Here is a 19,037-nt window from a genome sequence, read left to right as displayed (position 1 = left end):
TGTCTGTTTTTGTGCCAGTACCATGCTGTCTTGATGATGACAGCTTTGTAATAGAGCTTGAAGTCCGGAATTGTGATGCCACCAACGTTGGCTTTCTTTTTCAATATCCCTTTGGCTATTCGAGGTCTTTTCTGGTTCCATATAAATTTTAGCATTATTTGTTCCATTTCTTAGAAAAAGATGGATGGTACTTTGATAGGAATTGCATTAAATGTGTATATTGCTTTAGGTAGCATAGACATTTTCACAATATTTATTCTTCCAATCCAGGACCATGGAACATTTTTCCATTTCTTTGTGTCTTCCTCAATTTCTTTCATGAGTACTTTATAGTTTTCTGAGTATAGATTCTGTGCCTCTTTGGTTAGGTTTATTCCTAGGTATCTTATGGTTTGGGGTGCAATTGTAAATGGGATTGACTCCTTAATTTCCCTTTCTTCTGTCTTGCTGTTGATGTAGAGAAATGCAACTGATTTCTGTGCATTGATTTTATATCCTGACACTTTACTGAATTCCTGTATAAGTTCTAGCAGTTTTGGAGTGGAGTCTTTTGGGTTTTCCACATATAGTATCATATCATCTGTGAAGAGTGATAATTTGACTTCTTCTTTGCCGATTTGGATGCCTTTAATTTCCTTTTGTTGTCTGATTGCTGAGGCTAGGACCTCTAGTACTATGTTGAATAGCAGTGGTGATAATGGACATCCCTGCCGTGTTCCTGACCTTAGCGGAAAAGCTTTCAGTTTTTCTCCATTGAGAATGATATTTGCGGTGGGTTTTTCATAGATGGCTTTGATGATATTGAGGTATGTGCCCTCTATCCCTACACTTTGAAGAGTTTTGATCAGGAAGGGATGCTGTACTTTGTCAAATGCTTTTTCAGCATCTATTGAGAGTATCATATGGTTCTTGTTCTTTCTTTTATTGATGTGTTGTATCACATTGACTGATTTGCGGATGTTGAACCAACCTTGCAGCCCTGGGATAAATCCCACTTGGTCGTGGTGAATAATCCTTTTAATGTACTGTTGAATCCTATTGGCTAGTATTTTGTTGAGTATTTTTGCATCTGTGTTCATCAAGGATATTGGTCTATAGCTCTCTTTTTTGATGGGATCCTTGTCTGGTTTTGGGATCAAGGTAATGCTGGCCTCATAAAATGAGTTTGGAAGTTTTCCTTCCATTGCTATTTTTTGGAACAGTTTCAGGAGAATAGGAATTAGTTCTTCTTTAAATGTTTGGTAGAATTCCCCCGGGAAGCCGTCTGGCCCTGGGCTTTTGTTTGTTTGGAGATTTTTAATGACTGTTTCAATCTCCTTACTGGTTATGGGTCTGTTCAGGCTTTCTATTTCTTCCTGGTTCAGTTGTGGTAGTTTATATGTTTCTAGGAATGCATCCATTTCTTCCAGATTGTCAAATTTATTGGCGTAGAGTTTCTCATAGTATGTTCTTATAATAGTTTGTATTTCTTTGGTGTTAGTTGTGATCTCTCCTCTTTCATTCATGATTTTATTTATTTGGGTGTTTTCTCTTTTCTTTTTGATAAGTCGGGCCAGGGGTTTATCAATTTTATTAATTCTTTCTAAGAACCAGCTCCTAGTTTCATTGATTTGTTCTATTGTTTTTTTGGTTTCTATTTCATTGATTTCTGCTCTGATCTTTATGATTTCTCTTCTCCTGCTGGGCTTAGGGTTTCTTTCTTGTTCTTTCTCCAGCTCCTTTAGGTGTAGGGTTAGGTTGTGTACCTGAGACCTTTCTTGTTTCTTGAGAAAGGCTTGTACCGCTATATATTTTCCTCTCAGGACTGCCTTTGTTGTGTCCCACAGATTTTGAACCGTTGTATTTTCATTATCATTTGTTTCCATGATTTTTTTCAATTCTTCTTTTATTTCCCGGTTGACCCATTCAATCTTTAGAAGGATGCTGTTTAGTCTCCATGTATTTGGGTTCTTTCCAAACTTCCTTTTGTGGTTGAGTTCTAGCTTTAGAGCATTGTGGTCTGAAAATATGCAGGGAATGATCCCAATCTTTTGATACCGGTTGCGTCCTGATTTAGGACCGAGGATGTGATCTATTCTGGAGAATGTTCCATGTGCACTAGAGAAGAATATATATTCTGTTGCTTTGGGATGAAATGTTCTGAATATATCTGTGATGTCCATCTGGTCCAGTGTATCGTTTAAGGCCTTTATTTCCTTGCTGATCTTTTGCTTGGATGATCTGTCCATTTCGGTGAGGGGAGTGTTAAAGTCCCCTACTATTATTGTATTATTGTTGATGTGTTTCTTTGATTTTGTTATTAATTGGTTTATATAGTTGGCTGCTCCCACGTTGGGGGCATAGATATACACATGCATTTATTGCTATAAACTTCCCTCTAAGAAAGGCTTTTACAGCATCATGTCTATTAAGTTTCCATTTTCATTTGTTAGGGGATTTTTTTTTCTCTCTTCATTTCTTCCTTGGCCCATTGGTTATTCAGGAATATGTTTCCTAGTTTCCACATATTTGTAAAAATTTCAGCTTTCTCTTATTTTATTTTTAGTTTCATACCATTGTCTTTGGAAAAAATATTGGTATGATGTCAGTCTAAATTTCCTAACAATTGTTTTGTGACCTATCATATGATCTATCCTGGAGAATATTCCATATGCACTTGACAAGATGAGTATTCTGCTGCTGCTACTGACTGGAATGTTTTATATATGCCTGTTAGGTTCAGGGATCTAATGTATGATTCAAGTCAAATGTTTCTACATTGATTTTCTGCTTGAGTGATCCATCCGTTACTTAAAGTATTGAAATCCCCTACTGTTCTCATTTTGCCTATTTCTCCCTTCAGATCTGTCAGTATTTGCTTAACATATTTATGTGTTCCAATGCTGGGTGCATAAACATTTATGACTGTTATATCTTCTTGATGAATTGACTTCTTTATCATTTTATAATGATATCTTTGTCTCATTATAATTTTTGGCTTAAAGTCTATTTTATCTTACATATGTATGGGCCAACACTGCAAGGCCAATCCCACTTTCTGCTTCCATGGAATATCTTTTTCCATCTCTTCACTTAAAGCCTATGTATGACCTTAAAGCTGAACTGCCTTTTGGTAGGTAGCATATAGTTGAATCTTATCGATCTGGCCATTCTACACCTCTTGATTGGTAAAGCCAATTCATTTATATTTAGAGAAATTATTAACATGCAGACTAATGCCATCTTACTAGTAACTCTCTTATTTTGTAGTTCCATTGCTCTTTACCCTCTTCCTTTTCCATGGCAGTATGCTCTGATTCCCTTCACTCATCTTTTGTGAATCCAACAGATTTTTGCTTTGTGGTTATTGAGACTTACATAAAACCTGTTATAAGAGGCATCTGGGTGGCTTGGTCATTTAGGTAGCTGGCTCTTGATTTTGGCTCAGGTCATGATCTTGGGGTCCTGGGATCAAGCCCTGCATCAGGCTCCACACTCTGTGAAAAGTCTGCTTGAAAATTCTTTCTCTCCCTCTCCCTTTGCCCCTCTCCCTGTTCTCTCTCTCTAAAATATATAAGTCTTTAAAAAAGTCTTATAAAACAGTCCATTTTAAGCTGATGGATAGCAACTTTAATCACATAGGAAAACTCTACTCTTTTATTGCCCTTTTTATGTTTTTGATGTTACTATTTTTTACTTTTTATATTAATTCATTAACAGATGAGTTATTCTTTATATTGTTTGTTTTATGATGTCCCACACATCTTGTAGGCTTCCTTACTCTCTTTCATTCCTTTTTTCTTTGTTCTCCTCTGCCTCAGGTATTTCAAAGCTCCCATCCTCTATTCCTTTGATTTTTATGATGTTCTATATTGCACTTTTCATTTCATGCATTCTTCAGCTCCAGATTTGTTTTTATATTATTTCTCTTTGTTGAATTTCTCATTTTATTCATATAATGCTTTCCTGCTTGTTCAGTTCTATGTTTTATTGTAGCTCATTGAGTTTCTTTAAAGCAGCTAATTTGAATTATCAGGTAAATCACAGAATTCTGTCTTTGAGTTCAGTTACTAGAGGATTGCTGAAATCTTTCTGTGATGTCATGTTTCATTGATTCCTCGTGTTTCTTGGAGTTTTGCATTGCTGTTTTCTCATTTGAAGCAGTCACCTCCTCCAAATATTGCTAGATACCTTCACGTCAAATACACTTTTTATTGGTCCTGCTTATAACTGGGACTTTCTCTGTCCCTGTAGGAATACATGTGCTCCCTGCTTCTTGCCCCCTTGTGGCAGAAATATTAAGCTCCTTTGTCTTCTCTCAAGCTTAAAACTCACCACTCTGGCTGCTGAAAACCTGCATGGTCTCGGTCTACCAAAACTGGCCCTAACTGCAATACATGGGAGCATACACAAAGATCTAGCTGAAGAATTGAGTGTGGGTTTAACGTTTGGGGCACTGGGGATGCCTGCAGGCCAAGTGGGGGATCCTTGCTCAAGGTTTTCCCAGCGGTTTGTGGTGGGCTTCTTCCTGGAGTCCTGAATGCAGCTAGGAGGAATTGTACTCTTTTGATACACTCTGATATTCTTACAGCCCCATCTCTTCTCTCCGCAGTCATGCAGGTACTGTCTCAATACTGTGGGTGCTGCAAGAGAGAAACAAGTTTCTTCAGCAGCATCCTATACAAGTAGGGAAGCTAGGCAATCACCCACTGTTTTCCCCTGTGGAAGAAATCATTGCTGACTCTTCAGTTCCATGATATGCCACCCTGGGGCAGGGGTAGCACTGGTAAAGTTCCTTCCTGCCCCCCACCACCTCCTTCTTTTTTTCCAACACAGTGCTAGACTCTCTCCTCAGGAAATCTGGAGATCTACAAAGGCTCTCTCATTTGTGAGTATCTACTTAATTCAGCACTCTCCACATTTGCCCTTAATTGTGCTAAGAGGGGCTAGAGCTGATTCAGACTTCTGGTTTCACAGCCTGTATCAAAGACTGTCAGCTTATTACTCAATGTGGGTGAGACTCCTCTTAGGTCCCCTAGCTTTTGGGTTGGATTCCACAACAACCACAGAGGCACTTTTACTTGTTAATCATGGGGAGGTCAACTGAGGGTAGGCGACTTATGCTGTCATGATGCTGTTGTCATTCCTCAAAATTCAAATTTCTATGAAGAATTTTTATTTTTACCTTGGTATGAATTTTTCCTTCTTATACTTAACCATCACATATTTTTCTTTAAGATGAATTATCTCTTGTCATAATAAATAGGTGTTGGTCAAACTTTACTTATATTCATTTACATGAATGTCTCTTTTCCATTATGTTTTTAATGCTCAGTAAAACATGGATACTAGTTACAGGTTTTTCCATAACAAAATCGAAAATATAATAATGACAAAGTCTAATACTAAGCAAGCTTTATTATGTGATAGGCACAATTGTAGAATCCACATAACAAGCCTCTGAAGTGAGCTAATTATGCCCACATTACCATAAGCACATTATATATGCATATAAAAAGATCTGGGAGAATAAATAAGTTGGTTAACATTGGGAAAATAACTAGGGTCAACAATGTTGGTCAAGGGAAGCAGAACTTATACATTATAGTATAAATCTTTAAAAGCAATAAAGACCTCATACATTTTCTCTGAAATGAACAATAAAAAAAAAAAGACACATTCAAAAGGAGCCATCAAGATAACTCTTTATAATGGCAAAATTTTCCATACTTAACAAAATAGGGGCTTGATAAAGACAGGTGAATACCTTCAAGCCAATAGAAGAGTAACAATATTATTTACAAAGAATATTAAAGGCTGGTTATAGTATAGCACAATCACACTTTCTTTCAAAAACAATGACATAGTCTTAAAGAATTTGCTACAAAAATCTGACAATGATTGTCTATGGTTGGTATGATTACAGATAACTATTTTTGTCCATATCTACATTAATATAGAGAACTATTCTGTAAAAAGAGTATAGACTTTATAAAAGGCAAGTAAAACAATACTCCAAAACAAAAGATACAGAGCCACAAGATATTAAAAAATACTTAAAAGTAACAGTAACAACACAAACAAAATGGAACACAGATACAAACACAGATATGCAAATTTTAAAAATGAAGACTGACGTGATATCCATGCTTCATATGTATAAAAATATAACTTACCATCAAACAGGCAATAAAAAATACAAAAATAGATATGGCTATTAAATAAGTGGCATTCAAATGAGAAAGAGGGAGACGGGCAAATTTACACCCTCAATAAATAACTTAAAATAATTTTGAGATGGATCAGTAAACAAAAATAGCAGGGTTAGCCCCCAAATGAATTTTTCAATGTTTAAAATAAAGGCAAAATGCAATAAGCAGTTTTAAAATTTTTAATATTCACAAGTATGAATTTTCCAAAAATAATGGAAGAATGAATATAGATAGAGATCTTCAGAGTGGTTTTTCTTTTCCTGTATAGATTCTCTCAGATGAAGTTGTAAAGCATAAGTAAGGCATTTGTACCTTAATTACATTTGTAGTGACTCTCCCTAATACACATTTTCTTATGTGTCCTGTGTCCTTCCTTAACCACATAATCCTAACATAATTTTCCAATTCACAGAGCTATTCACCAGTATGACTTTTTTTATGTTGCTGAATCTCTGAACGCCTCCCAAAAGCCTTTCCACATTCCTTACATTCATAAAGTTTCTCACCAGCATGAATTTTCTGATGTTGAGTAAGGCTTGAGCCTGTACTAAAATTCTTCCCACATTCCTTACATCCATAGGGTTTTTCACCAGTGTGTATTCTCTGGTGCCGATTAAGAGCTGAACCACTGCTGAAGGACTTTCCACATTGTTTACATTCATACGGTTTTTCACCAGTGTGAATTAGCTGGTGTTGGATAAGTTTTGAGCCACTACCAAAGGCCTTGCCACATTCCTTACATTCATAAGGTTTCTCACCAGTATGAATTCTCTGATGCTGAGTAAGGTCTGAACCACTACTAAAGGCTTTTCCACACTCCTTACACTCATAGGGTTTCTCACCAGTGTGCATTCTTTGATGCTGAATAAGCTTGGAACCACTTCTAAAGGCCTTCTCACATTCCTTACACTCATAGGGTTTCTCACCAGTGTGAATTCTCTGATGTTGAGTGAGATCTGAGCCACTGTTAAAAGCCTTCCCACATTCCTTACATACATAAGGCTTCTCACCAGTGTGAATTCTTTGATGTCGAGTAAGGGCTGATCCAAAACTAAAAGCCTTCCCACATTCATTACAAATATATGGTTTTTCACCAGTATGAATTCTCTGATGCCGAGTAAGGGCTGAACCACTACTAAAGGCCATCCCACATGCTTTACATTCATAAGGTTTCTCACCAGTATGAATCCTTCGATGTTGAGTAAGGTTTGAACCACTGCCAAAGGCCTTCCCACAATCCTTACATTCATAAGGCTTCTCACCTGTGTGAATTCTGTGATGCCGAGTAAGGGCTGATTCAAAACTAAAGGACTTCCCACATTCCTTACACTCATAAGGCTTTTCACCACTGTGAATTATCTGATGTCGAATAAGGCCTGATCCAAAACTAAAAGCTTTCCCGCATTCTTTACATTCATATGGTTTCTCACCAGTATGAATTCTCTGATGATGAGTAAGGTTTGAACCACTACCAAAGGCCTTTCCACATTCACTACATTCATAAGGTTTCTCACCAGTATGAATTCTTTGATGGTAAGCAAGGTTTGCACCACTACCAAAGGCCTTGCCACATTCTTTACATTCATAAGGTTTCTCACCAGTATGAATTCGCTGATGTCGAATAAGGACCGATACAAAACTAAAATCCTTCCCACATTCCTTACATTCAAGGAGTTTCTCATCAGTATGTATTCTCTGATGCTGGGTATTGAAAGTGGGCATGTCTTCAGAAGTAAATATCATTTGACTGAAATGTCCTTCCTGAGATTCCTGTTTTCTCTCAAACTGGCTTTTACATTCCCAATCACCTCTGAAACTTGAACACTCAATGCTGTTTTTTATAAGTCTTTCCATTATCTCTCATCAGGATGATTCTATTCCATAAATATCCTTTTTCAGAAATAATTTCTTGGTCTCAACCTTGATTCACAGTCTGAAAGAAAATATAAAAGCAAACATTCACTTTTTTTGTGTTCTGGGAGAAAAAAAAAACTTTTATAATAGAAATGAAAAGACTTAACTGAAACTAATTTTCATAAAAACTGAGTAGCTTATACCATTCTCAAATATGACTGGGCAATTTGACAAACAGAAAAGGAAAGTAAAAAGAAGTCACACTGGAAGATGAAGGAGATATTTAGGAAAACAGATTAATCAGTTGTTCCTAAATAGTGATTTAAATAAAACCCCCTTTAAACACGGGGAGGTTGATAAATATAAAGACATCTAGACTCTCCCCCAATTTTGTTAAAGAATAAATCTAGCATCATATACATTTTAAAAGGAGGGAAATTACCATTTAACCCATTTCTTAGGGTTGTTTGCAGCATTAAGAAACTACAACTAGAAGGAAAAGTCTAGGATAAATAATCAAGTAACAAACATAAATTGCATATAATCTGAAGGAAATAGAAGAGAATGTTACTCCAGATATAGCAGTATCCTAATTAAAGATTAATGTGACTAATGAGCAATGCAGAAGGAAGAATCTATGGTGTTTAGAATATGGCTTATTTATGCCATTTGGTAAAACCCACGTTTACCTAGGAAGTCTATGAGGCTAAACTTGGGAGAACAAAGAAAGTAGCAAAAGCTACTGTAATGGAGAATCTACTTTTAAAGTCTGTGAGAAGGGAAGAGCAGAGATAGGTAATGTGATACTGTTGACAGGTTGCAAGGATGCAAATAGATATATATTCTAAACCCCAGATCCAATGATTATTGAATGATTCTGAAATCATTCATAATACATAATACATTTATGAAGTTGTATAAAGTAACTGCACAGTTTTCAGTGGCTATAAATTTGGAAGATCTGCATGCCAGAAGAGAGACTAGGAAAAAGAATGGATTTAAATATATCAATTAAGTCCCTGAGCACATACATCAAACTCCAAACATGAAAACATTTGAGCTTTAGTCTCTTCTTATAACACTTATACAGCAAGATTATTTGGGGTAGGCCTAAATATGTCCTCAAATTCTTTCCATCTCCACTGTCAATAAATGATCCAGGCCCAGACTTTGATTTGGATACAAAAGCAGTATTTTATTTAGTTGTCTGCCGTTCCAGTTTTACACCCTTAGCAGCTACAGTGATATTCAGCTTGGCACTGTTCTGTTAAAAATGTTTCAGTGATTCTCTGTTGTCCCTAGGATAAGATCTGTATGCCTTAACTTGGTCTTAACAATTCCTCAGTAATCTACCTCCCACCTGCCTCTTCAACCTGATACTTCTCTCCCCTCAACAATAACTTATAGCTATACTGGTCTTTTCAGTTCTTCAAATGCACTAAATTGTTACACTCCCCCCACCATATACACACACACAAAATGATTTCATCTGCTCTAAATATTTGTCCATATTCCCTTCTCCACTGCCCTCTCTTGGCCTTACCAGTTCCTGGACATTGTTAAGGTCTCTGCTAAGTGGCATATCCTAATAAATATCTTTTCTGAATACTCAGTCTTAATTATGCACATCCTATCATTACCTCTCAAAGCACTTTCCCCCATCTTTTTCCTTCCATTCTTTGTATTTTTATTTTGGTAAAGGTTGATTACACATTTGTCTCCTACAATTGTAAATTTCATATTGAATGTTTGCTTAATGTATGTCTGCTACAACAGAACCAATCTTCAAGAAGGAAGGATAGACAATGTATGTTACTTTAATCCACTTGAACTCTGGCACATGAAGAAAGCTCAAAATACATTTAATGGATGCCTAATATAATAAATTAATTTCAAAATTCATTATCCTTAAAAATAAACATTTAAAAACAAGATTTGTCTAGAAAGAGAATTCTCTTGTTCTCTCAAAGAGGACAAGTCAATCACATGCAGTTTTTCCTGCCCATTTCTTCACTGAAATCAATGAAAAGGATTTTTTAAAAGGACCAAGTGCTTAGGCAAGGAGAATTAAAGAAGAGATAGAAGCAACAAAACTTCTGAAGTTGGAAAGCATACAAATAAATGATGACTAACTCAACAAACCAAACAATAATGAAATCAAACAAAAAGGAAAACCCAGAGGAGGATGATTTATGCTGCAGAACCCTCAAAAAGGCTTAAGAAATGGAGGCACTATGTACTAATGTACAGTTGGCATACAGAAAGCAAAGTGAGGTTCATAATGTCCGTTCTAAACTACAGAGGGGCAAATATCATAACATATTTAAGGAAACCCTATAATGTAAAAAATGATTAAATAAACAATTCCCAAACAACTTAAAAGAGAAACTACAGAAGAAGAAAAATTTCAGAAGCCACCATTAATATCCTAAGAAGGATGTGAGAAGTTATTTTACATGCTAAAAAATCAGATGACATAAAAGGAATGAGATCTTAGGAAATGAAAATATAAAGTGGGAATAAAAGCAAGTAATTACAAAGATGAAAAGATAAATGAAAAAAAAAAAAAACTCTTTTAAAAGTACAACAAGGGGGGGCACCTGGGTGGCTCAGTGGGATAGGGCCTCTGCCTTCAGCTTGGGTCGTGGTCCCAGGGTCCTAGGATCGAGCCCCGCATCGGGCTCTCTGCTCCGCGGGGAGCCGGCTTCCTCCTCTCTCTCTGACTGCCTCTCTGCCTAGTTGTGATTTCTCTCTGTCAAATAAATAAAATATTTTTTAAAAACAAAATAAAAAAATAAAAGTACAACAAGGGCACCTGGGTGGCTCAGTGGGTTAAAGCCTCTCCCTTCCTCAGGTCATGATCCCACGGTCCTGGGATTGAACCCTGCCTTCTGCTCAGCGGGGAGCCTGCTTTCCTTCCTCTCTCTCTCTGCCTGCCTCTCTGCCTACTTGTGATCTCTGTCTGTCAAACAAGTAAATAAAATCTTAAAAAAAAAAGTACAAGATATGGAAATGGAAAATAAATGAAAATTGGAAGGTCATGAAAGGCAGCTCAATATCTAATGAAAAAAGATCATTTTTTTAAAGATTTTTATTTATTTATTTGACAGATCAGAAGTAGTCAGAGAGGCAGGCAGAGAGAGACAGAGGAGGATGCAGGCTCCCCGCTGAGCAGAGAGCCCGATGCGGGGCTCGATCCCAGGACCCTGAGACCATGACCTGAGCAGAAGGCAGAGGCTTTAACCCACTGAGCCACCCAGGCGCCCCAAAAAGATCATTTTTAAAAGTGTGTTAAGTATCTGCCAAGTTTCAGGGTGTTAGTAGGAATAAAAAAACCTGAAAATTATCATTTTGAAAACACCACTCTAATTATTGATTTAGGCAAGTATTCTCCATAAATTCTAAAACCAGAAAGTGAATGGTTGTTAAGAAAAAGGATATTCGGGACGCCTGGGTGGCTCAGTTGGTTAAGCAGCTGCCTTCGGCTCAGGTCATGATCCCAGCGTCCTGGGATCGAGTCCCACATCGGGTTCCTTGCTCCGCAGGGAGCCTGCTTCTCCCTCTGACTCTGCCTGCCACTCTGCCTGTGCTCACTCTTGCTCTCTCTCTCTCTCTGACAGATAAATAAATAAAATCTTAAAAAAAAAAAAAAAAAAGAAAAAGGATATTCAATGGTCTCAGAGTATCACTCCACAGACTATTTGCTAATTATAAAGGGAAAAGTATACCTTTATACTGAGAAAATTTAGTATACACCACCTTTAATCTTAAGTTTAAAAAAAACTGGACATCACCAATAGTGCAACAACCTATACCTCCCAATGTAATGTAATAAAAGGCATACCATCCTACCACCTACAGAGTATGCTTGCCAAATACTTAGGCTGAATCTAAGCCTCTAATTTACATGAGAAAGCCATCCAAAAGACAAATGGAGGTTGTTAAGACAATCTACAAGACAACTGTCCTGAATTGTCTAAAACATTCAGTGTCATATTAAAAACAATTAATAAAGTCTGTTCTAGATTAAAAGAGACTAAAGAGACCCAACAACCAAAATAATACATGAATCTTGACTGGATCCTAGGTCAAACAAACAAGTGACCAAATAAATGAATAAAAAACATTACACCAGCTAAAAAAATAAAATAAAAAGAAATTTTGGGGAACCACTGGAAATACTTGAACACAAAATGCTTGAGGAGATATTAATGAATTAATGCAAATTTTCAAAGATTTGCTATGTCATTGTTATTGTTTGTAAAATGTCCTTATATCGAGGAGATGCATGCTAAAAGTATTAAGGGTTTAAAATGTCCAGATGTCCCCAACTTATTTTCAAATGATTCGTCGGAGGGGAGGAGGTTGAGAAATACATGTGTGAGTGTGTGTTCAGAAAGATAAAGCATATGTGGTGAAATGTTATCAATGGTCTCACTTGGCAATTTTAGGTGAAGACCAAATAGGGTATATGGGGTACACTGAAATGTTCTCTCAATTTTGCTGTATATTAGAAAATTTTCAAGGAAAACAGAAATTACAGATTGTTTTAGAAAGAATTTAAGAAATTTTCCAGACTTGGGGCACCTGGGTGGCTCAGTGCATTAAAGCCTCTACCTTCGGCACATCACACACCGGGCTCTCTGTTCAGCAGGGAGCCTGCTTCCTCCTCTCTCTCGGCCTGCATCTCTGCCTACTTGTGATCTCTGTCTGTCAAATAAATAAATAAAATATTTAAAAAGGGGGGGGGGCGCCTGGGTGGCTCAGTGGGTTAAGCCTCTGCCTTCAGCTCAGGTCATGATCTCAGGGTCATGGGATCAAAACCTGTATTGGCCTCTCTGCTCAGCGGGGAGCCTGTTCCCCCCTCTCTCTGCCTGCCTCTCTGCCTACCTGTGATCTCTCTCTCTCTAATAAATAAATAAAATCTTAAAAAAAAAAAAGAAATTTTCCAGACTTGAAGGACATGAATCTCCACATTTAATGGACTCATTTGATACCTATCATAAAGAATAAAATTGATTCACACTAAGATAGATTTTACATTAGGTTCCAGGACACTAGGAACAAAGAAAAAACCATAAAAGGCTCAAAAACTAAAAACAGGGCATAAATAAAAGAGCAGGAATGAAAACGGCTTTGGAGTTCCCAATAATATTCTAAGCAGGAAGTCATGATTACAAAGTTCTAGAGAAAAGTAATTTCAAGTAGAATTCTTGTCCTGTAAAAGAACCAATGTACTGGTTGAAAAAGCCCTTTTCAGATATACTAGAACTCACATGCTTAACAAATTTATCCATTCTTACATGCCACCTATATAAAAAACCAATTTTATTTTTTTACAAAAGATTTTATTTATTCATTTGTCAGAGAGATAGCACAAGCAGAGGGAGAGGCATAAAAAACCAATTTTTATAAAAGATTTTATTTATTTAAGAGAGAGAGAGCGCGCACAATGAGGAAAGAAACATTTCTTTAACAAATGGTGCTAGGACAACTGGATAAACATATTCAAAAGAATGAAGTCAAACCCCCAATCTTCATATAAAAAATTAACTCATGAGGAGTGCCTCGGTGGCTCAGTTTTAAGTGTCTGCCTTCAGCTAAGGTCATGATCCCAGAGTCCTGGGATCAAGTACCGCATCAGGCTCCCTGCTCTGCATGAAGCCTGCTTCTCCCTCTCCTACTCCTTCTGCTTGTGTTCCCTCTCTTGCTGTATCTCTCTGTGTCACATAAATGAAATCCTTAAAAATATTAATTCATGAAATTGGACCCACTTTCTCACCCTCAATAAACTCAAAATGGATTAAGTACCTAATGTGAGACTAGAAACCATAAAAATCCTAGAAGAGAACACAAGCAGTAATTTCTCCAATATCAGTCACAGCAACATTTTTCATGATGCTGGTCTCCTGATGCAAGGAAAATAAAAGCAAAAATAAACTACATCAAAATAAAAAGTTTCTGCACAGCAAGAAAACAACCAACAGAACTAAAAGACAACCTACTGAATGGAAGAAGACATTTTCAAATGATATATCCAATAAAGGGCTAGTATACAAAATATATAAAGAACTTACACAACTCAACACCCCAAAACCAAATAATCCAATGAAAAAATGGGCAGGACCCATGAATAGACATTTTTCCAAAGACTTACAGATGGCCAACAGACACATGAAAAGATGCTCAACATTACTAAGCATCAGGGAAATGCAAGTAAGAACACAATGAGATACTACATCACACCTGTCAGAATAGCTAAAATCAGTAACAAAGAAACAACAAGTATTAGTGAGGATGTGGAGAAAAAGGAATATCGGGGCCCTGTTGGTGGGAATGCAAATTGGTGCAAACACTATGGTAAACAGTATGGAGACGCCTCAAAAAAATTAAAAGTAGAATGCCCATATGATTTAGTAAATCCACTACTGGGTATTTAACTAAAGAATATGAAAACACTAATTCAAAAAGATCTATCACCTCACACCAGTCAGAATGGCTAAAATTAACAAGTGAGGAAAGGACAGATGTTGGCAAGGATGCAGAGGAAGGGGAACCCTCTTACACTGTTGGTGGGAATGCAAGCTGGTACAGTCACTCTGGAAAACAGTATGGAAGTTCCTCAAGAAGTTGAAAATAGAGCTATCCTATGAACCAGCAATTGCACTAGTTGGTATTTACCCCCAAAGACACAAATGTAGCAATATCCAAAAGGGCTCCTGTACCCCAATGTTTATAGCAGAAATGTCCACAGTAGCCCACAGACCATCTACAGATGAATGGATAAAGATGTGGTATATATACATAATGGAATACTACTCAGCTATCAAAAAATGAAATCTCACCATTTGCAACAACATGGATGGAAATAGAGGGTATTATGCTAAGCAAAATAAGTCAGTCAGAGAAAGACAATTATGTGATCTCACTCATAGGTGGAATTTAAGAAACAAAACAGAGGATCATAGAGGAGAGAGGAAAAAATAAAACAAGACAAAATCAGAGAGGGAGACAAACCATTAGAGACTCTTAATCATAGGAACAAACTGAGGATTGCCAGCGGGTTGGGGGGGAACAGGGTGTAGGGTAACTGGGTGATGGACATTAAGGAGGGCATGTGATGTACTGAGCACTGGGTATTATGTAAGACTGATGAATCACTGACCTCTACCTCTGAAACCAATAATATATTATATGTTAATTAATTTAAAAATTAAATTAAATTTTAAAAAGAAAAAAGAAAAGGAAAAAAAAGATCTATGTACCCCTATGTTTATTACAACATTATTTACAACAGCCAAATTATAGAAGCAACCCAAATGTCCATCAATAGATGAATGGATAAAGATGTGGTATATATACATATAATAAAATATTACTCAGCCATAAAAAAGAATAAAATCTTGCCATCTGCAACAACATGGACAGATCTAGAGAGTATAATGCTAAGTGAAATAAATCAGTGAAAAACAAATACCATATGATTTCACTCATATGTGGAATTTAAGAAACAAAGAAAGAAAAAAGAGACAAAAAAGACTCAAATATACAGAACAAACTGGTGGTCATCAGGGGAGAGAGATCAGCAGGAGGATGGATGAAATAGATTAATAGTGGATGAAATAGATTAACAGATTAATCCCTGGATGAAAGGGATTAACAGTACATTTATTGTGATGAGCACTGAGTAATGTATAGAATTGTTGAATAAATTTATTGTACACCTGAAACTAATATTACACTGTATGTTCATTGAACTAGAATTTTAAAAAATTTAAAGTCCTCTTTCATAAAAATTGGCTTAATAATTTAAAAAATTGGATCAATGGAATTTAAATTTAAATTTAATTGTTTAAATTAAATTAAATTAATTGTAAATTACATTAATTTGCATTAATTGTGATTATGATTAATTTAATTACAAATTAAATTAATTGTAAATTAAATTTAAATTTAATTGTTTTTTAAAACAATTTTTAAAAATGGATCAATAACCTAAATATAAGCGCTAACCCATAAAACTATTTTTTTGAAGATTTTATTTATGTATTTGAGAGAGAGAGTGCAAGGGCAGGGGTACAAGCAGGGTAGAGGGGCAGAGGGAGAAGCAGACTCCTCAGTAAGCAGAAAGCCCAACGCAGGGCTTGATCCCAGGACCTAAGGCAAACACTTAACCAACTGAGACACACCACTGTCCATATTAAAACTCTTTCAAGAAAACATAGGGATTTATAAATCTTTATGACCTTGGAATTGGCTATCTATTCTTAGTAATCATACTATTTCCAAGTACTTGACAAATATTACTTGTACTCTGAAAAGTATAAGTAATAAAAAATACATTTTAATTCATCAAAGTCAAAGGTTTTGTGCTTCAAACAGCTAAAGGTGTTTTATGAGATGAAGAAAACTTTGAAACTAGAGAGAGCTGATATATGCACAACATTGTGAAGATAGATTAAATACCATGGAATTTACACTAACTACAACTGAATTGTACACTTTAAAATAGTTAACTATTATGTGAATTCACCTAAATAAGAAAAACCTTTGGGGAAAAAAAGGCAAAAGAAAACTGGAATGAGAAGCTGTAGTTTCTTTAGTAATTAAGATATTATAAGTTAAATCCATAATGACAGATCACTATAAATACATCAGATAAAAAGTGTAAGGATTCCAAATCTTGGCAAAGATATGAAGCAGTAGGTGAACATATGCTGTTAGAAACAGAATCTCACAGAACCACTCTGAAATAGTTTGTTATTATTAAGGTTAATATACAAAGCCCTATGATTCAGCAATTACACTCCTAGGAAAAACATTTCCTAGAATGTTTACAGCAACAGTTTTTATTAAGACCAAATAGATGAAAACCATAATATCCACAAAAAATATATACTACAGTAAAGTATGACATAGTCGTACAGCTATTGACATGAACTAGCACACAGCAGTGAAAATCAAGATACATCTGAATTATTCCACATTAATTAATTTTTAAAATATTAAATACAAAATTAACAAAACACACAGTATGATTTAATTTATAAAAAGTTTAGAAGCAGGCAAAATTATAAAACATTCCTTAGGTTGTTACAAAAAGTTGGTAAAATGGATGTCTATAATAGCAGAGGAGATACTTTTACTGAAGTCTTTTTAATGGTTACACTTCAGTAGGAAATAAAAAAAGATTAATTTTCTTTGGGCAGGCAGAGGGATGTGAGGTAACAGCAAAGTATTTTTTAAACTGCATGATAGTTATATGGGTTATTCTTTCAAAAAATTTTTTTTGGTCAATATTACTGAGTTGTTTCTGTGAGGGTGTTTTTTTTTTTTTAAGATTTTATTTATTTATTTGAGAGAGAGAGATAGTGAGAGAGAGCATGAGTGGGGAGGAAAGGGAGAAACAGACTCCTGCCGAGCAGGGAGCCCAATACAGGGCTCAATCCCAGGACCCAGGGATCATGACCTGAGCCAGAGGCAGATGCTTACCTGGCTGAGTCACCAGGAGCCCCTGTGAGGGTGTATTATAATGAGTTCAACATTTAAATAAGTAAACTGACTTGTGAATAAATGACTGAGTAAAGCAGATTGCCCTTCGTAATGTGGGTGGGCCTCATATAATCAACTGAGGCCTGAACAGAACAAAAGTCTGAAACCCCAATGAATATAGGGAATTTTTCCTGCATGACTGCTTTCTAGATGGACATCCATTTTCTTCCTGCATTTAGACTCCAACTGAAACAGCAGCACTTTCCAGATCTCAAGCTTACTGGCCTTTGGACTGGAATGCTACCATCAGCTCTTCTGGTTCTCTAGATTGTGGATTGTAGATCTTAGGGCTTGTCAACCTCCATTATTGCATGACACAATTCCTTATTATATATTTATATATTTTTCCTATTGGTTTTGATTCCCTGGAGAACCCTGTCTAATCTCCCTCCTCTTCAGCAATGTATATATATACACATACATATCTGGATATATATGTATGTGCATGCTGTTTAATTAAGAATCATTGTACATGTACAGCACTGTTAGGTGAAACTAATCTTTTTTGGTTTTTCTTAGTACAACTGAAAAGAAGAGTTTGAGAAGATTCAAGAAAACTGCCTTTCCCTAAGTGAGAATAAACTTCCATTTTGTCCATGATATGTTAGTTAATTTAATTTTCTTATACCTTTCCTGGAGATTTAGATCCAAACTATCTTGCTTAAGAATCATTAACTCTGAAGTCTGACAAGCCAGCTTTCAATCCAGGTCCTAAAATCTAGGTCCCAATACTTATGTCCTTGGGAAAATTATTTGCCCTACTAAAACTCACTTTTCTCCTCTATAGAATATTGGCAAAAAATCTACAGTTTACAAGGTATTATATATAGTGCCTTGCACATAATAAGGCTCAAGAAATGGCATTTTCGGGGCACCTGGGTGGCTCAGTGGGTTATGCCTCTGCCTTTGGCTCAGGTCATGATCTCAGAGTCCTGGGACTGAGCCCTGCATCAGGCTCTCTGCTGAGCAGGGGGCCTGTTTCCTCCCCTCTCTCTGCCTGCCTCTCGGCCTACTTGTGATATCTGTCTGTTGAATAAATAAACAAAATCTTAAAAAAAAATAAGAAGAAAGAAAAGAAATGGCACTTTCATTTATCAATTATCCCTATCTTATTATGCTATATGGTTATTTTGTGTAAGTCCACAAAATCATAATAAAAAGTATTCTGTTAGACATTTCATCCAGTGAATTATCAGATAATGTATTACTTTTTTGTTCCTGATTCTCTATTATAATTATATCAGAATTTAATTTTAAATCTTGTTGTTTTGGGGCACGTGGGTGGCTCAGTCATTAAGCATCTGCCTCTGGCTGAGATCATAATCCTAGGGTCCTGGGGTCAAGTCCCACATTGGGCTCCCTGCTCTGCAAAGAGCCTGCTTCTTCCTCTCCCAGTCCCCCAGCTTGTGTTCCCTCTCTCGCTGTCTCTCTCTTTGTGTC

At 36.3% G+C, this 19,037-nt stretch overlaps 1 protein-coding gene across 2 annotated transcripts in view; it reads right to left on the bottom strand.

The window, feature by feature from the left end:
* Positions 1–5,379: 5,379 nt before the first annotated feature.
* The window catches only part of LOC131817813 (zinc finger protein 345), a 91,671-nt gene continuing 78,013 nt past the window's right edge, over positions 5,380–19,037 (bottom strand). Inside the window, exon 5 of one of the 2 annotated variants that reach the window (XM_059151487.1) lies at positions 5,380–7,884. In XM_059151487.1, the coding sequence (XP_059007470.1) occupies positions 6,606–7,884 (1,279 nt within the window). In that variant the 3' untranslated portion in view covers positions 5,380–6,605. Of the gene's footprint in view, positions 8,125–19,037 lie in introns of both variants that reach the window. The other variant, XM_059151486.1, reaches the window with a different exon arrangement.

The sequence above is a fragment of the Mustela lutreola genome, chromosome 16, assembly GCF_030435805.1.
Source record: "Mustela lutreola isolate mMusLut2 chromosome 16, mMusLut2.pri, whole genome shotgun sequence".
Classification (NCBI taxonomy): Eukaryota; Metazoa; Chordata; class Mammalia; order Carnivora; family Mustelidae; genus Mustela; species Mustela lutreola.
This window is presented reverse-complemented; position numbering and strand designations above follow the sequence as displayed.